Source organism: Natrix helvetica (genome assembly GCF_964273705.1).
Source record: "Natrix helvetica genome assembly, chromosome: 2".
NCBI classification, from domain to species: Eukaryota; Metazoa; Chordata; class Lepidosauria; order Squamata; family Natricidae; genus Natrix; species Natrix helvetica.
The window spans coordinates 34,436,663-34,461,622 of record NC_138552.1 but is presented as its reverse complement, the minus strand read 5'-3'; the positions used below and the strand labels follow the sequence as shown (position 1 = coordinate 34,461,622).

Genomic DNA, 24,960 nt, shown 5'->3' with positions numbered 1-24,960 from the left:
ATTCGGCGTAAGCATCGCTCCAGGTCTATTCCAAAGCGTCATGGAATGGCTTTTACAGGGGATACCAGGAGTCGTCCCCTATTTTGACGACATCTTGGTGTCGGCTGCAAACGAGGATCAACTATTAAAACGTGTTAGAACTGTTTTGGCCAGAATCAGAGAAAAGGGTCTCCGCCTCAAAAAAGAAAAATGCCAAATTAATGTGCCTAGCGTAGAATTCCTGGGGTATAGAATCGATGGACTGGGTATACACCCAACATCGAAGAAAATTAAGGCGATCCAGGACGCCCCCACACCACAAAATCAGACTGAGTTGCAGGCATTCCTCGGACTTCTTAACTTCTACAGCGTTTTTCTAAGACAGAAAGCTACCGTCGCTGAGCCGCTACACCGACTCCTCGCCAAGAACGGAAATGGACATGGGGACGCACCGAGGCAGCAGCTTTCGCCGCAGTCAAGCGCCTGCTCACAACCGACTCGTTACTCATCCAATACAGCCAAACTCTACCACTGATATTGACCTGCGATGCATCACCTTTTGGCGTCGGCGCAGTTCTCAGCCACAGAATGCCAAACGGAAACGAAGCGCCCATAGCATTCTACTCAAGGACTTTATCATCGGCTGAAAGAAACTACAGCCAGATGGACAGGGAAGCGTTAGCCGCTGTGGCAGGAGTCAAACGTTTCCACGAGTATCTCTACGGCCGCGATTTCGAACTCATCACAGACTACAAACCTCTGCTTGATCTTTTGGCGGGAAACCGCCCCACACCGGTCTCACTCTCCCCGCGCATGACCAGGTGGACTGTTTTCCTGGCTGCGTATTCCTACAAACTGATACATCGACCGGGTTCCACACTAGGGCACGCTGACGCACTCAGCCATTGCCCACTTCCAGAACTATTAACAGACCCCACTCCCGAGATACCGGTTTTATTGATTGACTGTTTGGACTCAGGACCAGTTTCTTCTTTGGACGTTGCTAGATTTTCTGCTAAGGACAATGTAATCAGACAAGTACAAACTTGGGTATGGAGGGGGTGGCCAAAGGAAAATGTGGGACCCGATTTCAAACTGTTTTGGTCAAAACGCGATGAACTGTCGGTTTTACAAGGTTGTTTATTATGGGGGGATCGAGTTGTTGTTCCATACGTGTTGCAGAGAAATGTTTTAGAGGCTTTACATGTTGGGCATCCGGGGATTGTAAGGATGAAAGCGTTAGCTAGGAGTTACGTTTGGTGGCCAAACATGGACAAAGAGATAGAGGAATGGGTAGCCACTTGTGATCCGTGCCAAGAGTCTAGACCAGCACCCCCTGAAGTGCCCGCCACAGAATGGGACAAACCGAAAGCACCCTGGTCGCGAATACACATTGATTTCGCAGGACCAGTCCAGGGGCAAACGTTTCTAATAGTTGTGGATGCATACTCCAAATGGTTGGAAGTAGTCCTAATGACTTCAATCACGGCAGAGGCAGTCATTAAGGTACTACGGCAACTTTTCGCCACTCATGGCCTGCCCGACCTCCTGGTCTCAGATAACGGGCCCCAATTCACGGCCATGCAATTCGAAACATACCTAGCAAGTCAGGGGATTTGGCATGCCCTTGTCGCGCCATTCCATCCGGCCTCAAACGGACAGGCGGAAAGAATGGTGCGAGCTGCAAAAGAGGCCCTCGCTAGGATGGGCCCAGGTGATTGGCAAACACGAATTGACCATTACCTACTAATCCAGCATATTACCCCTAGCGCCACGACGGGTAGGAGCCCTGCTGAACTCCTCATGGGCCGCCGTCTACGGTCTCACCTGGACCGACTTCACCCAAATTACTCTGCCACATCGCCCCCAGACTCTACAAGCAAAATTCGGAGTTTTAGCATAGGGGATTCAGTATACGCCCACAACTATGCAGGGGGAACACTGTGGATGCCGGCAAGGGTAATTGGTATCACGGGTCCACGATCATACTTGCTGGAACTAGAGGACGGGAGACATTGGAAAAGGCACATAGACCAACTCCGGGGCCGCCTGGCACACTCAAACCTGCGATCTGCTAACGAGGACTATATCCCGTCGGAAAGTCAGCAACTCGAGAGCCCGAACACAGAAGACTACAGCACCCCGGAGCCTAGAGTGGAACCGGAGATCAACGACGGATCGGAACAGTATCCGAGCGAGGAAAGCCTTCCACCTCCCGGCTGCGAAACGGAACAAGCAGAACAAGCTGATCTCACGCCCACTCCAACTCAACCCGAACTCCGACGATCCACCCGTGTAAGGCAGAAGCCGACATATTTAAAGGACTTTGTTACTAACCGGAACACTCCGTCTAAGAAGGGAGGGGTGTTAGATATTAGCATATATCGCTGTAAGTCTCCACTCAGGTCCGCCGCTAGGGCGGGAACAAGGGATCGTTCTGATTGGACGAGAGGTGTACCCGATCCCTATAAAAGGGGAACTCTCAGACCACACACTAAGCTGGATCACTACTACTACTAATAAAGAGCTGTTAAGTCACTTCTTGTCCGGAATCTGTTCTCTCGTTGCCCGAATCTAACAGATTTGGTATATCATATATTGAAAAACTGAACCATTATCTTTTCTATCAGGGTATTTTATTTTTATTTTCCAAAATGAATGAATTCTGGATTTATCTTACTTTTGAAAATGGACCTTTTTGGTTCCCTTATATATAAAACTCCTCACATGGCAGGGATAGCCAAGATACTTAGAATATATTTTTTGAGGAGAAAGAAAAATTGTTTTAATAATAATGAAAATGGAAATGATCCAGACAGAAATGAGTAATAATATTCAAGGTTAAAAAAAAGTAAATATCTAAGTAGTGATTAGTGGCTGGAAAAAAGGGGGTGTGGGAGAAAGAGAGAAAGGAAGACTACTAAAATCTTCTTTTAAAAAATATTTTATTCTGCTTTTTAATTTTTTCCTCTCAAAATCCTTTGTGTGTGCATGTGCTGTATATATTTGCTTGTAAATTTTATTTTTACCAATTAAAAGGGGGTTAAAATATCCAAAATTTTAACAGATGTTTAGTTTATATCTTTTAACAAGAAATATTTTACAAATGACCTCATTGTATTTATGTTGGGATGCAATTGAAATATATTATTTAAATATATTGTTCTATTGTAGTAAAGAAGCTATCACATATATTAACTCAACTTTGAGTTTAATATCTTCAAATATTGATATTTCATCTTTATCAAATGGGTGCCGACCTCTGGACAAAAAAATATTGATGAAAATATTGTTCAGCATCAGAAAAACATACATATGGCTTTAACTATTTGATGGTTTGCAGAATTCATTAAAATAGATTAATCATGGATGATTGTAACCAATCGTGTTTTTAATTTGTTAATATATGTATTTCCATTAATATATATTATACATGTCTTGCAGCTTTTTAAATAGCTTTTTTTCCTCTTATAATTTTGTGGGGGGGATTTAGTCAATAAAAAAGAAAAAAATGAGCTCTTTGTTTTGTATTTGCAAGTCAGACTCTTGACAACCACAAAAATGCATAAAGTATAAATATTGCAAAGCAGCTTATAAAAGTAGAAAGTATACTTTAGTAGATATCACTGCTCGTTTGTCACTAACAGCTGGGAGTTCATTACTCATGTTTCCCATTCCTAGTTAGCATGACTTAAAATTCTGAAAAATAGCAATTCCAGCTTATCAGGTGCCTACTAGATTTGGGAGATTTATTCTATAACCACCATTATTCACTGAAGATGCAGTTATCTCATATAGTTTAATAGCTTATAATTAAATGCACCATAGAATTCAACAGAGAAAAAAAGCATAAGAGATGGAATAGATGCACATATCTGAAAAGTTCTGGGTGTTTTAGTATATTTCAAGCTCAAGCTCAGCCAGAAATTTGATGCAGCTGCAGTCAGTGGCTATAGTCAGTGAAACTATGCACTCTTGTGTACATCATAGCAATTAAATGGTTCTGCTCCATTTTCTTCTAAATGTGATACTCTCTTTCCTTCTGCCCACCACATTTTAAGGACATTGACAAATGGATGTGTATTTAGAGAACAGCAAAAGTGATGAGGAATCTGGAAAGCAAGTCCTATGAGAAACAATTGAAACTGAAGACTTGAATTTGTTTAGTCTGGGGAAAAGGCGAATTATGATAATGATCTTCAGATATCTGAAAGGCTGTCAATGCCAAAGATGACTAGATTTATTCTCTGTTACTCCAGAGGATAAGACCAGTATCAATTGCAGGGAAGCAATTGGGAGAACTTTGACAAAGATGTTAACTGGAAACTACTTTGCAATTGCCACACTAAAATTCAGGAGTTTGTTAATACTGTTAAGTGTGCATATTTTATTACAGTAATCTACTGCAATAAATGTTAATTGGTTCTACAAGGTACCTTCTACAATACTTGCACACACATACACCCACACATATACTTCTTTAATTTTTATTTAGAGAAGGAGAAAAATGCATGCAATAATACAAATTGTTCGATCCATATTAAAGTGATTAATAGAAACTCCTATCAGCCTGCATGAAAACAGAGGCTATGGCTGAAGGGGGGCTCAGGATGGTCTGTAAATCAGGCAGATTGATAGTTCATGAGGCTTTGTCTGTAGCAGACCCTCAAATAATGAATATCTTAAAAGAAAATAATAGTTATTGGCATGACACTCTAAAACAGAAATAAATGGTAATTCTTGTGTTACAGCAGGGGTGAAATGCTACAGGTTCGGGCTTGTTTACCTGAACCGGTAGTAAAAATGCTACTGGTTCGCCCAAAAAATGCTTTAAAAAGTAAAAAAAAAATGTTGGCCACGCCCACCCTACCACATGACACCCCCATCAAGCCACGCCCACAGAACCAGTAGAGAATTTTTTTTAATTTCATCACTGTGTTACAGTCCTCTAATGAATGACATAATGATACATAGAATGAGCATAAGCAAACTTTTGATAGTACATTTCGATTTTAGATGAATCTTGACAGAACTGTACGTCTCTAGGCCAGCTTTCCAAAATCTGATAGCCTCTGAATGTATTTCTGTTTATTATTAAACTTCTATATCTACCTTGCTGAGGTTACTCTAGCCGGCTTTCACCTATGCAATTAAAATACCACACAAAACACTAAATTAAGTAAGAACCATATATTTAAAATTCAGTTACAATTCAATTAACCAAGATAGATAGGAAGGGAGCAAGATGTGCAAGAAGTGGAGATGGGGTCTGACTAATCGATTAATCACTTCCAAGATGTCATTTCCCCATTGGGACCCTAGGCCAGCTGGCACAACCAGGTCTTGAAATCCTTTCGAAAGGCTAGAAAGGAAAGTGTTGATTTTATCATGGAGAAGTGGGGGGGTCAGCATGTTCCAAAGGGCAGGTGCCATGGCAAAAAAGGCTCTTCTGCATTCCACCAGCCCAAATTCCTTGACTCATGAGGTCCACAGCATGTTTCCTGTCGATGCAGGTGGGACAGGATAATCCCATCAGATTATTGGAACTACAACTCCAGAATGAAGAGCTGTCAAGGTATAGTTTTTCTGTTTCAGCTGGCTATTTTCTCCAGGTTCCTATTATAAATGTGGTGTTTTTATGCAATATGTATTTATTATATACAGTACATCAGTCACATTATTCCATTAGTTAGTTCTAATAATGGAAAGTTCAGGATGGGTTTTTTTGTGATAGGGATCAAACAGAGCTTCTCTGTATGGTAGCATTTTTAAAACACAGTTTCTACATCAAGGACTGTGCTAAAGCTGCAAAGTGTGCACCAATACCATGTCAGACACAGGGAATTTGAAAACTAGAGTAAGGAGTGGAGGTGAAAAAGCTGGAAATTGAACACAAGGTTGGCATAGGACTATCTATCAGTCCCGTGAAATATAGCATATTCAATATCATGTAATAAGATATCTAGGAACAAAGTATTAATAGTACCCGTGTTTTCCTGAAAATAAGACAGGGTCTTATTTTCTTGTTACCCCAAAATAAGCGTTTGGCCTTATTTTCGGGGAGGTTTTATTATTTTTGAGGTGCAGGAGGTGGAAAGTGTGGTTACCTCATAGTTGCTGCTGTGTTGGAATATTTTCAAGGAGGGCTTATTTTAGCGCATGCACTCAAAAGTCCGATTGGGCTTATTATCCCAGGAGGTCTTATTTTCAGGGAAACAGGGGAAAACATGACTTTGGCATTCCGATCCCCCCCCCCCATCAAAAACTCAGGTAACAAATACAATAGTTATTGTTTAGACAAGCCTGCATGACATGCAACCTATCCAGCAACATGACCAGTGGTGAAATTCAAAAAAAAATAGTACCAATTCTGTGGTGTGGTTTGGTGGGCATGGCAGGGGAAGGATACTGCAAAATCTCCATTCCCACCCCACTCTGAGGCCAGCCAGAAGTGGTATTTGCCAGTTCTCCGAACTACTCAAAATTTCTGCTACAGGTTTCTCCAGAACCTGTCAGAACCTGCTGAATTTCACCCCTGAATATGACCCACTGGTGTTTATTGAAAAATAAACAATCATCACCACCACCAGGAAAGATCTGTGCCTAGGTTTTTGCGATCACTTCCACTTTGATGATGCACTGCCAAGTGTCACCAAGCATCAGTCGGTGACAGTTTCATCATTGCCTACTTGGCTGGTAGTTTTGGCCAGCAATTCCTTTGTAATCCACAAATATTTTTCAAGGTATTAATTTGGTCCTATCCCTTCTACAGTATACGCAGCCTTGTTTTAGACTCTTCACATCTCAGATCACGACATCAGTCAAAAAGACAGCAATTTGATAATCTGAGATGGCTCGAAGCCTAAATATAAATGATTTTATCAGGAAAGGGGAAATGAAGATGGCTGGGAATGGGGAATTGACCACATTAAAAAATGTGAATAGCTTACATATTGCTTTAAAAAAATATATGTTATTTGTTCTAGCAAATATGTTTTCAAAATCAGAGCTTGATGTGTCTAGGATGCATAAAAACAGATAATTACCCCAAGATTGTCTAGAATGTATAAGTTACTTTTGTTGGAAATGGGGACAACATGAAGGGTAATTTTATCATGCCTAGACTTTAGAAGTTAAATTTTCTGGGTTCAAATGCATATATTGATACAAAGAAATTTAATTATCAACATTTGACTGAAAGCAGAACTTTTCTTGCTAGATTAATGATAGTCAATTAGAAAAGAGCCATGGAAGATTATTTTTACATATGGATTACTGCTGTCAACCTTTTATATGCACAAAAATAGAAAGACTGAAATATCCACAATGGAAGAATAGTTGGTGAAGATGACATAGTAACAGATGACATTTTGTTTTAAATTATAAAAAGTTCAATTACATTTATTAGTGATTGGAAACCCCTTATGGACTTTTCGCTGAAAAAAAAAAGAGAGAAGTGAATTTGTGAACTATGGTTCACAAGATTAGAAGATTAGAAACAGTAGCTTATGGAAAGAAAGAAACTTCGAGACAGCAAAATATAAATATATCTAAAACCACTGTCAAGATCAGAATATCTTTATAATTGTTCATTTCTACTTATTTTTCTATTTTCACTGTTTATATTTATCTTTATTTTAAAAAATTCTTTAATAAAAATGATTAAAAACTTTTCTAAACAAGTCTTAAATATAATGTGCAAAAACATGTAAACAATTCGTTTCAACAAAAGCCAGGTTTTGCTGGTTTGGAGAGAACAGAACCAATAATAAATCATCTTCCTTAAAAGTTTATCAGTTGACAAATACCAGACATGGACAATAAAGTGGTGTTTTCCAATCTTGTAATTCTTTTCCAGAATTGCTGGCTGGAGAATTCTGGGAGTTGAAGTCCACACATCATAAAGTTGCCAAGTTTGAAAACAGCTGCAGAAAAGCTATCTTCGCTTCCATCCCCCCACCCCCACCCCAAAGTATGGCTTTTATTATTAAATAAATGAAAGAACCTTAATACGGCATCAAGAAACGTTAACCTTTAAAAATAATGGTTTCGTAATGGAAACACATATGATCAAAAAGCGATCGGGATCCAAATTCTAAATCAGGGGTCTTCAAACTTGGCAACTTTAAGACTTGGGGACTTCAACTCCCAGAATTCTCCAGCCAGCTCTGCTGACTGGAGAATTCTGGGAGTTGAAGTCCACAAGTCTTAAAGTTGCCAAGTTTGGGGAGCCCTGTTCTAAAACTTGCAAAATTTCATCAATAAAAACAGATCATCTTGAAGCTGCTGCATTCCTTAAACGAGCGTAGGGAAGCGCCAAAGAGAACTACCTGGTAGTTCACCCTAATCTAGACACGGGAGAGAAAAGGAGAACACGCCCCCCAAAATAGACCCGTGAAGCACGCCCCCTTCCCCACTCTCCCTCCGCTTCATTCTTCTTCCAACTCCTCACCCCCTGGCGTACCTGCCCCTTACGTCATTTCCTGGGCGGCCATCTTGGATGCCTGGCTATCCTATCGGGCTCCATTGGATTTCGGGGGGTGGGTGGGTATTCGTGCCGGATCTACTGGTATCGGCAGGCATCGGCAGGGACGGGGCTGCCTTTGGGGCGCTCGGATAAAGTCGCTGGCGGCCGTCATTCGCGCATCGCAGCGCTTATCTGACTGTCGCTATGTCGGATTTCGACAGCAACCCTTTCGCGGACCCAGACCTTAACAACCCTTTCAAGGTAAGGAGGGAGGGAGGGAAGGAGACGCGGGCAGGTGGGGGACGAGCCCCCGGCTGTCTCGGCTGAGCCACCGCTTGGAGCACGCCGAGTTGGAGCGGGAGCGTTTGTTATTCGTTACTGTCAGGGCTGGCGGACATGCTTGCTAACTCTACCTTCGACGGGGGCGGGGGTGTCCTGTTCCGCCCCGCCGCCTTCCACCCTTTTGCAGGATAGAGGGATCTCGCCGGGCTCGATCTTTGGCCTCCCAAGGAAGCTCCATTTGGGAACCTGCCCTTTCTTCCCTGCCTTTCTTGGAGGAGGAGGAGGAGGAGGCTGCCTGGTTGTATGAGCGATGTTCTGCCCTCGAAAGGGCTTGTAGAGGAGGGGTGGACAGGTGCGCGGAGGGGTGTAGGGCTGGGATGCTCCAGTGGTTTCCTTCTCCCAGAAGGGTGCTGCCCTCTGTAGTCAGGTGCCTGCTTGTAACGTCGTCTGCCTCCCCATCTCCTGTTTAGGAAAAGTCAGTGATGGAAAGAAACAGTTGAGTTGATGATTGGTACTTTTAAAATGGCTTATGAATTACTTGGCGAGATAGCCAAATGTGCCTGCAAGTATTAAGTTCCTTAAAAAGCAAAGGCAGCTGAATTGACTGGGGGAGGGGAAGGGAGGTTAAAAAGATTATATCAAGGTAATCACTTTGTAAGGTCAGCTGGAGGATTATCAAATTTTAGAACAGAACAGAATAGAATAGAATAGAATAACAGAGTTGGGAGGAACCTTGGAGGTCTTCTAGTTCAACCCCTGCTTAGGCAGGAAACCCTAAACCATTTCAGACAAATAGCAGCAATCCTTTTCCTAGCTGATCAGCTTTGATCTTACACATTTCTGCCATTTCCAATACACTTCTCCGTTGGTTGTCAGTAGGTTTTAATCACTTTTTTCTCTTCAGCATGCTTCTTTGAACTGTGCCTTACAGCTCCCTTCAGCATTACAAACAGTGCCTAATCCAAGTCAAGATTATCAGCCCATACTGCTCTTTACTAAAACCAACAACTCATATTCAACAGCCCCTGCTGTTTCCTCTACTTTTCAAATGTCTGTTCTACATCTTCCCTTAGAGTTCCATATTACATTTTTAAGACTTCCTTTTATTCTGGTCCACTGTGGTAGTCCCTCCTTCTATTTTGTGAAGAACCACTTCCTTAGGGCCCTTTAAAATCCCAGTACAGTAGGGGCCTACACCAAACCTGGGGGGACCTAATTCATGGTGGATGTACCATGTATCACCATCAATTTCAGTGAAAGTTATCCAAACTCAACCTTATGTATTTCTTTTCAAAATATATTGAAATGGTTTAAAATTCTTTACCTTATTGATCCTCTCCATTCAGATCTTTAAGCTTAGCTAGAACTGATGTCTGAAGGAAGACAGCTACTATTAAACCAGCTTGAATTTCTAATGGGCTAAATCTTAAATTCTTAAAGTATGGCCTCACCCAATTTAAGATGTCTATGCCTGGCCTATATCATACCCAGTTTTTGTTTTGTCAATGGCTGTCAGCTATATCAGGTAGGCCAGAGAGGAAATACGACCAGATAAGCTAATTTTACTTTATTGCAAACCTACATTAACATTAATTTGAAAGTACAATTCTCCAACCTAGCTGAAGAAACAAGAGAAGATCCCTTCTGAGCCTCTTGTCTCACTGTCCAGCTGCAGGCTATGTTATCTCTTATCTGATCATTCCTGGGGCAGCATTTCTTTGCCCCTCTCCCAAGAATTTTACTACCTACCATTACAATGGCCACTATGTATAAATAATTATAATTATTTCTGCATACTCTATTTCATCTCTCTCTGACTTTTTGCTAACTTCTGTGCCTTCTCTTCCTTCATTGATGCATATATTTTTCTCAGTGCATCTAATGAAGTGACTTGTAATTCCTGAAGCCGCCTTCTGTAATAAATGTGTAGTCTTTAAGATGCTATGTACTTTTTTGAAAGGTCATACTATCTTGATAATTTCTGAGCTTTCAGCTGTTAGAGCTTACTCTGTTGCAGTATCTGTCCTCTAGTGAATTTGCTGGAAACCTCCAATAGTAGGTTTCAAGGATCGAGGTAAGGTGTTCTTGGGAATATTAAATACACTTGTACAAGGTAAAATTATCAGATTACATAATGAGCCCTATTTTTTAACTAGACTGAGGCTTTTTCCTTCCTAATTTGTCAACTTTAGACCTTAAGGCACTGCCTCACCTCCTCTCTATTTTCTCTTTTCCTTCTTCTTTGCAATCTGGTAGTAGTGCCAGGAGCATCTTCTCCCTCTCATCCTCTGAGTGTAAGAAATATTGGAAGGCATCTTATCTCTCTGTTTGTTTGTTGGCAAGAGTGGACAACACAACTTCCTTAACTTTGCCTCCCTCCTGCTTGGGGATGTAGGGAGTGGAGATATTTCCATTTTTTGGGTGGAAATTGGAGTGATTTCCAGCATCCCTCCCCCTCTCTTTCCTAATAGAAGAAAGCAAAAAGAGGGAGAATTTTCAATTCTTCCATTTTTTTATTTTCAACTTTTTTTCAGTAGGGAACTTTCTCCCTTCCTGGATATCCCTTACAATGAATAAGATGTTCCATTGTGTCTCTTCTGAGACAGATGTGTAACATATTTCCATCTAAATTCTTTTATCCCCAATCCCAAGATTGGGGTTGATGTTGCAATATACAAGGGAGATGGTAACTCATGACTGGGGTTGGAAATAATGGAGACCTTGAGCATGGCTGGAGGTTGTGTTGGGATTTATCTATGCAAGTAGTCTAAGGTGTTCCACTAGGCATCTAGCTTCTTAGCTGAGGGGATAAGAGAAATCAGGTAGAATCAAATCACATTTGAAAGCTAAATGTGTTAGGAGACCTTCACAGTGATGCAACAGAAGACCTGCAGTGTTTTGGCACTATCTAGCTGTTCTTTAAGGAGATCCTGAGGAGGCCACTCAAATAACTTACAACTGGGATAAATTTGATAGCAGGCGTGAGAGTGATCTGAAGCAGTGAAATCTGAATAGAGGCATTTTGAAAGCAAATTTAGCTGTAGTTAAAAGCAGTTGTCATGCAAGAATGAAGTTAATACTCTTAAGGTAGTATGTCCTCTTGATTTCTCAGGAAGATAGATGTAATATAGGTGGAGCTTAATGTCCAATAATTGAAACAGCTTTCCAGAATTGTGCTGTTAATTGTATGCCTCTGAAAAATATAAGATAATTGGGCAGGCTTAGTTCTAGATTCTGGAAAACCTACTGAACAAATAGATGAGCTGTCTCAAAAATAATAGCCTGCACTATCAGAATAATATCCGGGCAGCTGATACATGGTAGGTCAGCAATAAATGTTCAGGGAACTTGTATCCTGTGATCTCTCTACAGAGGTGAAGGAATGCATTACTCTAGCTGGTTTGTCAGTGAAAGGTTTGGCATGGCAACGAGTGTGGTAAGAAGAAACCCAAGACTTGATATCTTCTCCACTACAATACAAAAAGTCACAGAGAAGGATATGGGAATTTGAAATAGTTGAGGATGTCTACCTGTCAGGTTGCTTGTAAGAGCAATTTGTAAAATCGTTTTTCTCAAGGAAGGAAAAAATTACATCATTATGACACAGTTCTCCCTGTTTCTAATGAAAAAGGAAGAGGACAAGGAAGCAAAATATAAGCCAATTAGTCAGGTAGGGAAAGAGTTTCATTTCCAGATGCCTCGCAGAATGAGTAACATGTTGAGGAAGGAGCACAATTTTCTGGTCCAGTTCAGAGGATGGAAGAGTATCTTAAGGCACAAAATAGTCTGACTTTCATGTTAGAGCATCCATGTAGGAGGAGCAACATTAAAACAATGGATTGTGCATCCAACATGGCACTCTGTCAGTACAAGTGGATTACAACTGTTCACTTAGTGACTGTTCAAAGTTACAACGGCCCTGAAAAAAGTGACATGACCATTTTTCACACTTATGACCGTTGCAGCATGGCCATGACCACATGATCAAAATTCAGATGCTTGGCAACTGACTCATATTTATGACTTTTGCAGTGCTTTGGGGGTCATGTGATCAGCTTCTGCAACCTTTTGATAAGCAAAGTCAATGGGAAAACTAGATTCACTTAACAACCGTGTTACTAACTTAACAATGGCAATGATTCACTTAACAACCGTAGCAAGAAAGGTTGTAAAATGGGGCAAAATTCACAAATGTTTCACTTAACAACAGAAATTTTGGGCTCAGTTGTGGTCATAAGTTGAGGACTACTTGTATATAAATGATCCAAATTCCTGTACTTAAATCTACTTTGATGAATATTGCTTCTTTGAGCATTGGGAGCAATGCTGAAAAATGTTTAATGATTAAAAACTCCCTATTAAAAAGTATCAGACAGATACATTCAGAAATGCTGATATTCCTCCATTTTCCCCAAAATTTTGTAATGTTTTCTAATGGCCATACAAATAATATTTAATTTCTGTGAATAGTTACATCAACATTTTATTTAATTATTGTGATTAAATATTTGTCTTATGGAATGTACTATATTCCACTGCAGTTCTTCTGTAGAAGCTAATAGAAAGCACCTCATTTCCAAGTATTTGCTGTTTTATATTTTCCTAAATTTCTTGAGGGAAAGCTCTATGGATATGCTATAGCTGCAAGAGCTACAATATTAGTTTATCTTGAACCAAATCATATTCACCCATTAAAACAGTACTTGTACTAGATAGGATTTGTTGATCGTTTGTGTTTTTGGTGTATTAATTGGCAACATAGGTCACTTCTTTTACCAATCTTTAAAATTGCCTCCAACTTTGGTTTCCCTGGATAGTGTTATTTTTGTTTGGGTGTTTGTGCTGAAATTGCAATTCCAATAGTCAGGGTAACTAATTTTTAAAAAGTAGTTTACTTAGTGGTATTTTCATTTTAAAACTTTCTGCTCTGAGTTAATTTGCTAGTAAATGGCTGCAATGAAAATTTATTCTATCTTAGATATTACAGATTTATAAACAATTTGCCTGGAATGAATTAACATTGCATGTAGCTAACCCCCCTAAAAGAAAGTTTTTGTGTGTTTTTGTCTACTCTATAATGTAGAATTCTTTCTGTTTTATATCCTAAAATAGAGGAATCGATATTGTTCTGTTACCTGAATGTTAGTTAGGCTCTCAACTTCCCTGGATAAGTAATGGAAGATAGTTAAATACTGTTTCTAGGATATGAATAGATACATTTTTTTTTGTGGCGAGGGGGAATAATGTATCTTTGTCTCATTAATTGTACACAATGAGAAAGGTGGTGCCAGTCAAATGCAATGAAAGTTGTTGCTTTACTTCATTTCTCTATTAGAGAACACGAGAAACATATATTGATTAGCATAACTGTATTAGCCTGAAGTAGCTCTTGTCACTATCTTGCCGTCTATGATTCACTTTTCCACAGAAAATCATATTTTCTCCTGTATTGGTGGAGATAGCAGCCAGATTGGATTTGCTCGGTCCAGTAACCAATTGGACTGGGTCTACAATCTGTGATGTCATCATGCACTGGTGGCTACTCCCAATTTTAGACTCAGTCCAACCTGGACGGATGTGAGAATTGATCTCTCCTTACTAAATTTAGGATAAATTCAACAAAGGTACTTTTAATTGGCTTTTTTCTAAATTTTCTTACCTTTCAAATTGTTTTAAATAGTTAAGATGTCAGCATATTCTCTCCAAGAACCTGGGTCTTCATTTTACCAACCTTGGAAGGATGGAAGGCTGAGTCAATTTTGAGTCAGGATTGAACTCCTGGCTATGGGCAGAGATAATCTGCAGTACTGTATTTTCCAGTGTAGGAGGGGGAGTGGTCACGTGTGGGTATTCTCATAGCCTGATTGGTCCAAAGACTGAGAGCAAACGCTTAAATACTCCTGGCTTTCCTTTCCTTCCCAGTTCCTCTCAGTCTTTTTGGTCCAATCACTTGAGAATCTGTGTGTAGGTAGGAAATTATTGAGTTGTTTACTTTTCTCTAATTTGGTCTGAATTTGGCTAATTGGGCATTTTAAATTGTTTCCCAACAATTTTAAATTTGCAGCTGTGGCCCAAAGGGACAGTTTCTGCCTCTAGACGGTTTTGGGGGGGGCCTCTTGGGGGTTCCTGCCTCCCTTCCGAGGGCACGGAGCCTAGCCCGACTCCCGGGACTGCGGGGGTGCCGGCTCTGGGCAGCTGCAGCCGCGCCGAGGCTTTTTCGTTTTAAAAAAAGCAGCCTTCGGCACCACGAGGTTTGAAGCGGCTGGGAAAGCCGCGGATCGCTAGAAGCGGCGTTTTTCGCCCGGGTGCGATCCTTTCTGCCTGCGAGACGAGCGAGCGAGGGGGGAGTGCGTGCGGGACTGCCGCGAGGCCCCAGGGTGCCGCCAAGCCGCCGCAGCCGCAGCGGAAGGCTAGAGGAGCCGCGCCACGCGGTTTTCGGCCCTTTTTGCCACGTTTGTGTTCCGGCGGCCATTTTGGATCGCGCCACGTGCGCGCGGTCCTCACCAAGTCGGGGCTCGCTACAGGCCTAATTGCAGGCGAGCGGCCTAGCACAGGCCTTGATACTACGAGGGTCCAGGCTCCGAAAGGGCCTACAGCGGCCTTCTCTTCGCGTCCCCTGGACTACTGGACACGTGAGTAGGCGATGGAAAGGGACGCGGTCATTCCCCAGGGCCAGGCCGAGGGTCCGGCAGGAGGGGAACAAGCCCAGGGGGCCGGGGATCCCTCGGGTGCTCCAGGGACGGCCCAGCGACCATCCAGGGCCTCCACCAGAGAGGAGGCAAGGAGGCATAGGGCATTGGAAAAGACCTTAGCCAGGGCCGAAAGGCAGGCCAGGTCTGCGGGGCGGGCTTCAGCCAGCAGGTCTCGTTCGCCCATCAGGCCTAGATCGATCCAATCCTCTCCCAGAGGATTCAGCCCTTCTTCCCCCTCTGTTTCTCCACCCAGGCCCCGCAGGTATTCTAGGCGGAGGGAGTCTCCCTCCCCTTCCCCCTCTATCTCGCCAAGGTTAGCAAGGGGGGATGAGGAGGATCCCTTGGAGGGAACGTCCAGGGGGCCTAGTTCTTCACATAGGCTGGCTCCTCAGGGGCCTAGCTCTTCTTATGGAGGGGGGAGGATTTGGAGCACCTCCCAGAGAACATTAAGAGGCTTATTTCGACCGCTATTACTAGGGGCATTGCACAGAGAGATAGGGGTTCCCTTTCTGCTAGGTCTCAGTATAGGGCATCGTCTCCGTCTATGGTAAGCGAGGCCTCAGCCTTGGGAGAGGAGAATCTCCAGGGTATGGGGTTCTCTGAGGATGAGGAGACCGCTAGGCCCGAGAGTCCTCCGCCCAAGGGCCTTTTTCACCCGGCCATGTTCAAGATCCTTCTGAGCAAGGCTAGAAAGACCACCAAGGTGGGCACAGGTGACCCTACGGTTCCTCCCCCGAGGGACCCGGATATGGCCATGTTTTCAAACACGGCCACTAACAAGGCAGAGATTCCGGCACCCCCTTTGTTCATGGAGGTTCTGACCAACCAGTGGTCTCGCCCCTCCAATTTCCCTAACCCCGGGAGCAATGACCGTCGCTTCTACAATGTGGAGCAGACCTTTGCGAAGGCCATTCAGCTACCTTCCATTGACGCCCCGGTGGCCACCCTGGTCTCTTCCTCCCCAGTGGTGTCTGGGGACGCGGCTGATAAGTTGAAGCCCGAAGACAAACGGGCGGAGCTTACCTTGCGGAAAAACTTTAACACCACAGCGTGGGCCATTAAGGCGGCGGCTTCTGCGTCGTATTTCAACAGGGCTATGGTCATGTGGCTGCACCAACTCCAGGATCGCATTCCGATCCAGGATGAACGATTGTACCAGGATCTGTTTAAGATCATTGCGGCTGCCCAATTTTCCGCTGACGCGACTTTGGACACGGTGAAGTTCGCGTCTAGCGCCCTGGCCACTTCAGTGACTTCCCGCCATCTCCTGTGGCTGCGTAATTGGCAGATAGATAATAAGGCTAAATGGGATCTGGCGGCCGCCCCATTCAAGGGCCCCAACCTCTTTGGGGAGGCTCTCGACCCGATTCTTGTCGAAAACAAGGACAAGAAGAAGGTCCTCCCGTCTTCTACAAAAAAGTCAGAGAACCGGTCTCATCCTTACCGCAGGCAGTCTTATAGAGCATCTGAGTTTGATCATCAACAATGCTTTTCTTCCTTCATGGCCGTTGGCTGCGTCAGGCCATCCAAGAGGCGTATGTGGCGGCAGGGCGCCCCGTCCCTTCAGGGATAACGGCCCATTCCACTAGGAGTGCCGCGACTACGGCGGCGTGGGCCACTAGGGCCCCCCTTGAGGACATCTGTCGGGCCGCCACTTGGGTGTCCCCGACACCGTTCATCAGACATTATCGTCTGGATTTGTTCGCTTCGGCGGATGCTGCCTTTGGGAGAAGAGTGTTACAGAGGGTGGTAGCAGATACTCCCCTTGGGCCATAGTTATTGGTTGAGTTATCCCTCCCTTGGGACTGGGCTTTGGTATGTCCCACACGTGACCACTCCCCCTCCTACACTGGAAAAAGAACGTTGGTCTTACCTGAACGTGTCTTTTCAGGGTAGGAGGGGGAGTGGTCACGACCCGCCCTATTTTTGATGTTAGGGCCAAGGGGAGCCCGGGGTCCTCCTGGGGAGGGAGGTTGTGTTGTTTGTGTTTATTGTTACAGTTCTGCTGTTCGCCTTCGAGGAACTGGGAAGGAAAGGAAAGCCAGGAGTATTTAAGTGTTTGCTCTCAGTCTTTGGACCAATCAGGCTATGAGAATACCCACACGTGACCACTCCCCCTCCTACCCTGAAAAGACACGTTCAGGTAAGACCAACGTTCTTTCTAACCACAGCACTACCACGGCTCCAAGGTTTCTGCAAATACTAATGTTTCCTTAATTCAGAATTGGGGAAGAATATCCACCGTCTGTTATTCTGTTATGTGAGAGATGTGAGAGGCTAGGTATCTAACTGAAAGAGGGGTGTGTGTGTGAATGAGAGTGAGAGTGAGAGAGAGAGAGAGAGAGAGAGAGAGAGAGAGAGAGAGAGAGAGAGAGAACATATATATATATATATATATATATATATATATATATATATATATATATATATATATATATATATATATATATATATATATAATGTTCTCTCTCTCTCTCTCTCTCTCTCTCTCTCTCTCTCTCTCACTCTCATTGAACTGTATATTATAACTATATATATATATATATATATATATATATATATATGTATATATATATATATATATATATGTATATATATATATATATATGTATATATATATATATATATATATATATAGTTATAATATACAGTTCAAATCCCAGTAAGGGTATGGCTAGCTGATGAGAGCTAAACAGCTTGAAATGGATCCATACTAGTCTCCCTTTATTTATTTATCAGCACAAATACAACATATGTATGTATGTATGTATGTATGTATGTATGTATGTATGTATGTATATAAAACAGCTAACAATTATTTGTAAGTGGAAGAAAAGCATGAGGTTATTACATTGGACTTTTTCTCCATGTTCAAATCCATTTTTAACTTGGGTCTACATTTTATTCTGTTTTCAAGAAAGGGGAGAGGGCAATATCATTTAGCTGCATTACTTTATGTAGTCAATGGAGCAAAACTATCAGCTTGGACCTGCACAGTGTATTGATATGAAGAACAGGAACTGGAAAATACAAAAAATTTAAATGTTAAACTTACGAAGTGCCAATCAAAATATATTATTAAAATTTAAAATCTAATAAACATTATGGTTATCTTTAAAAATAATATTTTAGCTCCAAATGAGAGGGAGAGAGGGAGAGAAATAGCATTTTCCAATTGTAACAGAATGCAGATAAAATAGCAGTGCTAATTGCACCTATTTATTTCTGGCTCATTCCTGTCTTGTTAAAGCTACGAAAGGAAGGATCACGTCTGTGTATGCCCAAAAGTATATTTTCAGGCCTGGGTTTGATGTGTTTGTGAATCTCTATAGTATTTTTTTTTTACTGTTATGGTTATTCTGTTGTCATGGCTTTTATGTTTTGTTAATATGTGCTTAATTGTTGTAGTTGTATATTTGATATGTTGCAAGGTGCCCATTTTCTTTTTGGGAGACAATAATGAATAAATAATAATAAACCTATAGTTAATTTTTGGAACTGCTAACAGCAAAGGTTTTTGCTTTTAGCCCAAGTCAATCTACTTCAGAATGAAGGACTCTTGATTGAAGATTAGAAACTATAAACTATTATGCTGATTTAGTGTAGGTTGGAAGATAGATTTTTTTAAAAAAAATTGTAAGTGCAATATACCGAAATAAAAATGGTACTTTGTTCCATTGTCATATGATGGAGTGAACTTGTAACTCTCACATCTCATACATTTTAGCAATATTAGAATATTACTGTTGAATAAAGTTTTCTGTTTCTTGTGTTGTTTGCAGATACTACTTTTTTTGTCTATATGTTAGTTTCAAAATGGTAATTCCCAATTGGTTTGGTTCAGTGTTGAATTCAGGTTTCTGGCTGTAGTCCACTAGTCAAGCCAGTTTAAGAAAACCTTTTTTTGGGAGGGTTCTCTACACTATACTTACAATACTTTAATTGCAGCTGTAATCAATGTCAAAACCCTTTCTGTTAGGACTGTTCATTACGTTCTTGGAATATAAAATCAAACATATCTAGGAACCATTTTGCATGATTCATAGAATTTGTAATAGAAAATGCTAGCCAGCTAATCCTTGGAATGAGATTGTATAGTGTGTGTGTGTGTGTGTGTGTGTGTGTGTGTGTGCGTGTGCCATGTCAACAAAACAGTATGGATATGCCCATTTAACTCACAAGATCTAGAGCACAACTTGAGGCAGCTTTTCTTACCAAAGCACGTGATTTAGTCATGCAGAGAAACTGCAATTAGTCCAAGATAATGTTGTAAAATTAGTTTTGGGGAAAATAGAAATGAAAGAGAAATATTGTCTAGGATATCAATTAGTGTGAATTGTATACTGATGAACAGAACTGCATATTGTAATAGTAAGCTAACTTGCTAACACAGTTGGGCCTTATGCATATATATCAGTGATTCTCAACCTTCCTAATACTTTAATACAGTTCTTCATGTTGTGGTGACCCCCAACCATAAAATTATTTTATGTTTTCCATTTTTTAAAAAATATGTGTTTTCCGATGGTCTTAGGTGACCCCTGTGAAAGGGTCGTTCGACCCCCAAAGGGGTCCTGACCCACAGGTTGAGAACCACTGATATATATGGACATAGCTCTATTTTACCTTCAGATAAATACTTCCTAAAGAGGAGACTGCATGTACAGGTAATCTTGACTTACAACTACAACTGAGCCCAAAATTTCTGTTGCTAATTGAGACAGTTGTTGAGTGAGTTTTGCCCCACTTTATGACTTTTCTTGCCACAGTTATGTGAATCACAGCAGTTGCTAAGTTAGTAACAGAGTTATAAAGTGAATCTGGTTTTCTGTAGAGGTTATACAAAGGTTACGGGGAGGCCGTGAGCAGCAAACTGCCACGCGCCTTAGTAACCGATTACCTCAACTATCTATGAGCTCGCCTAATTAGTAGAACCAGGCACTACCAGGCACTATTGTGTTATGTGAGATTCTACCCTGGCTGGGATGGCCTTAGAGATTGACAAGGAGAATAAGCCAATAACGATACTGTTGCTACCTATGCTTTTGCTTTGCTTGTTGAAACTGTATAAAAGCCAAATAAACGCTGCGGAGGCAGACAGACATTTTGGACACCTTCTGTGATGGTGTCCCATTGACCATTGCTTGTCAGAAGGTTGCAAAAAGTGATCACGTGACCTTGGAACCATGCAACCGTCATAGATATGAGCCAGTTGCCCAGTGGTCGAATTTTGACCATGTGATTATGGGGTGCCTCAGCAATTATAAATGTGAAAATATGGTCACTTTCCACTGCCACTGTAACTTCGGTCACTAAATGTAAGATTTGTAAATCAAGAACTACCCGTATGTATTGCCTTTCGGAGAACAGTGGCAGGCAGATAATAATATTTCCAGCAGATAGGAAGAGTAACTTAATTTCAGCCTGTGGACTAAAAGTGAGATAAATTGAACTCAGAACTCCTTTTTTGTGCTACCTCTGTGGGTAATATATTCTGGCCCCGTTCTCCAATGAAATTCAGCTTTGGAAGAGATACTTTACTTCTTCCTTTTTATTTGTGATTTCTCCCATGTTATGCTGAAGAATTCTAACATCACAACTTGGGATTTGACAGATAAAGGATAATAGTTCAATTCTGTATTATCTCCTGTATTTCATGTTTAGCACAAAGTATTGGTTTTTTTTTCTCTTCAAATTATAGCCTGGCATAATATTTTGATAGGATAAAATTGCTTATTCATAGCTTTCAATGCATGATTGATTATGAATTTTGTATTTCAGTTTCTTGATGAAGCTGGAAATTCAGCTGATAATTGAGAATTCAGTTACATATGTAGGAAGAGCAGATCTATTTCATAGAAGTTAATATAGGTTTAAAAAGTGCTCTGCATGAAATTGGTTTACAATATAGGGAAAATAAGAATAAAATGGTTTCTCTGTTCTGTACTAAATGAAACCAGATCTACAAGTAAAACCACTGCAGATTTGCCTAATCTTTATTCTGTTATTTTAAGAATACTAGTAAATATAATTTCTAGTACATTTTTGAAGTAGCACAATTATATTCGCTTAATCGGTTGTATACACAGTATACTTACACCAAAAATGAACTTAAGTCTTCAAAGAATTCTAAAAAGTTTTTTTATAGGGGTGCTGTGTTTGTGAGAAAAAGAGAGTATTTTGTCTTTAAATTACCATTTTTGTTTGGGCATGGTTTTGTGGATTGGTGTCCATGTTACCAGATCCATGGGATGTGTCCTGAGATGATTTATGCATACTTAAGTACCTTTTTGTGGCCTATCGGCCGCCGGCCCCTCCAGCAGCCAAATCAGAAGAGGAGGAGGAGGCTTGGAGCTGGCAGAGAAAGAGACAGAGGCGGAACCTGGGCTGTCCGTCAGCCCTCAGATGGAGAGTCAACAGCCCCCAGATCTGGATGTGGCTGATGGGGAAGAGGAGGGATAGCTGGGTCCAGTGCCTGACGTGTGGATGCGCAGAAGCAGAGGAGAGGAGAGCAGTGGAAATCCATGGGCCGAACCTTGGGAAGGAAAAGCCACTGCTGCTAGCAAAGCCCCACCCTAGCTCTGGGGATAAAAGGCAGAGGGCGGAGCTGAATAGATGTGGCAGACAACTATTCATCTCCTGGATGGACAGACTTGTCAGCCTGTGATGAGAGAGAAACTTTTGGCCAGGGCTGCTGGTACTCCTAATAAAGGAATCTTTGAGTGAACTTCAGAAGGTTTGTCGTGTTTAGCGAACTGGGATAGAACACATCTATCCATACGTATAAAAGTGAAATCAAAAGAAAAAATTAGAAAAAATGGCTTTATCATGATACTTTTACAAGATATAAAGTAATATTTGTAATATTCTGATGTTGATAATATACTTGTACTGAAGAGTAATAGCAAGGCACAAGTGAGAGAAATGAACATTGATTAAGTTAATTCAACTGTTCCTCACTGTATTCTGACATTTCTTTCATTGTTAAAGAATAACTATCTTAAACAATATATATTTCTGAGATGTTGGAGTCTGACAGGACATGATTCTGGGCAAGCAATTCGGTATAAGAACAACATTTCCTTTAAATGAATTGTCCTGCTTACTGTAAGGATATGTCAACCTTTTGGGAAAAAACGGGTAGCAGGATAATTCCTTACTAATGTAATTTAATATAGAGAAGTTGATTTTGTGATGAGTTCTAGAAAGAATCTAGTTTGAATAGGTATTAGTGTTTACTTTGGTTCATATCTGGGGATCAGTGCTAGTTTATACATATTTTCTATAATTTTTCTCTCTTTCCCCCGGCCTCTGTCGGTAGGATCCTTCTGTTACACAAGTGACTAGAAATGTCCCACCAGGGTTAGATGAATACAACCCTTTCTCAGACTCCAGAACGGTAAGCACTTCTATCTTTCTTTTAGATGGCATTTTTAATCTGCAAAATTTGTATGTGCTACTTTGAATTCATTATATTTTCAGAGACCAAACCCTATTTGTATTTTAATAAACAATGTTTGAAGCAGGCTATTTTAAAAACAAAGTGTAATCTTATAGTCTGATGGGACATAATACGACTACCTTGTAAAGTTTAGCAGATTAGACATCACTAGTACTTCCATACATAGTTTATGAAATGCATAAAGCATCCAGCAAATTATAGTAATGCTTCACATATATCTTGCGTTCCTGTATAATGTAAGATACATAAGATCTGATGAGTGTCTCAGAAATAATTTTGATTTTTTTTTAAATTTACTAGCCACCACCAGGAAATGTCAAAATTCCTAATGTGCCCAGTACACAACCTGCTATAATGAAACCAACTGAGGAACCACCCGCTTATACTCAAATTGCAAAGGTATATTTGGAATTATTTATAACAGAATCTCCATAATGAAAGTTAACGTTTTTATGCAGACCAATTTTTACTGCTTATTTCTGCATTTATTTTTCCTTAGGAGCATGCCTTGGCCCAGGCTGAACTGCTTAAGCGACAGGAAGAATTAGAGCGAAAAGCAGCTGAACTAGATCGCAGGGAAAGAGAGATGCAGAGTCTCAATCAGCAGGGAGGTAGGTTGATGTATCTTAAGACAGTGTGCTGTGGTGATCCTCAAAGCTGACATTGTAATGGGGAAAAAATAACTTGGTGCTAGCAGTTTATTGTCTGACATTTGTCAATTTTTGTTACAGTAGATGGCAGCACCTAGCCAGTCTTGACTGATCATGGAAAAGCTAGAAGATACCAATAATAATTCAGTAGAGACCATATGGAAATTTCTGGACTGTAGGCCAGGTTTGGAAAGCAAAACAGCCCTCAATCACTTTCACTCTAGTTGCCAAGAAAACAATGTGGACCTGTTTGTATAGTCACCTGGAAGTGAACTGAATTTGAGGAAGACTTCATCGGTCTTCCCCTAGAAGTGCAAGTGACAGATGACGCTTTTGGACACTTGATGCTAGATTATTCATAAGAAGATTGTTTTCTACCAGTTTTAAACTATTGTTCTTCACATTAGTGGTTTCCCTGGGGGTAGAAATAATTGTCAAGAGAGAGAAAAGAATTTCCTTTTAATAATTGGGGAAAGGCCATTGTTATAACATTTAGCCATTTCAGTCTTAGTTTACTTAAGGAATTTATTTATGTTCCTTATTTAAATAGACTAGCTATGAAAATGAACAATCGGTGAAGTTTCTCTAACCATGGAGCCTGGTCCGTGCTTAAAACCGCTGGTTGGTTTATTGATTGGTGCTTATATTCCATTAATGTAAGAACTCCAAATGACTGTGCAGAAAAAATTGCCTAGAATTGCAACCTCAATCATATTCAACTCATTTTAATTGGAAGTTAAATTCATTGTAATGATTCTGTCTAGGTATTGGAATTTTGTGTATTTTAAGAAATGAACTCTTAATTAATGTTTTAATTATATTGTTTTCATAATTAAGGATATGTGAGAGTCATTTTTCCTCACCGAAGGCCAACCTCTCTTTCTTGGAGAACCTGTAGGAGACGGATACAAAGGCATAGCAGGGCCACTTCAAATAACATTTTTTTCTCACCCCCACATTCATATACAACACTAATTGTAACATAGGAGACTATTTTGGTGAGATTCCCAGTGTGTGGAGTGAATTAGCTCTTGTCTTTTGAGTTATGATTCCAACACAGTAATTAGACTGAAGAAAGCTTCCATTGGTAGTAATGGCTTTTCTAAAAGGAAATTGCTGTGTCTAGTTAAAGCCACGGACTGGCGATTCCCCCTACTTTATGTGAAGCCTCTTTTAATGAATGCAGTTCCAAGTGAAAATAAATAATGTCTGACTTCTGTTAATTCAGGGGTACGATATTTGTAGGATTTCAAAACTTTTTTCAGTCAGTTACCATTCTCTATGGGAAATTAAGTATATGTTTGTTTGTATGTGCACATTGTTCTTGGAATGCAATCTGTTTAAGGAGGAGACGATCCATAAACTTTTCTTCAGAAATTATAAAATGAAAAATGTGAAGTGACCCTTAACGTGTACCAAAGCATTTGC

At 40.9% G+C, this 24,960-nt stretch overlaps 1 protein-coding gene across 1 annotated transcript in view; it reads left to right on the top strand.

Moving 5' to 3' along the window:
- The first annotated feature begins 8,470 nt into the window (after positions 1-8,470).
- The window catches only part of SCAMP1 (secretory carrier membrane protein 1), a 38,055-nt gene continuing 21,565 nt past the window's right edge, over positions 8,471-24,960 (top strand). Inside the window, exons 1-4 of the mRNA XM_081942630.1 lie at positions 8,471-8,707; positions 22,742-22,819; positions 23,183-23,281; positions 23,382-23,493. Of these exons, the coding sequence (XP_081798756.1) occupies positions 8,651-8,707; positions 22,742-22,819; positions 23,183-23,281; positions 23,382-23,493 (346 nt within the window). The 5' untranslated portion in view covers positions 8,471-8,650. The remainder of the gene's footprint in view (positions 8,708-22,741; positions 22,820-23,182; positions 23,282-23,381; positions 23,494-24,960) is intronic.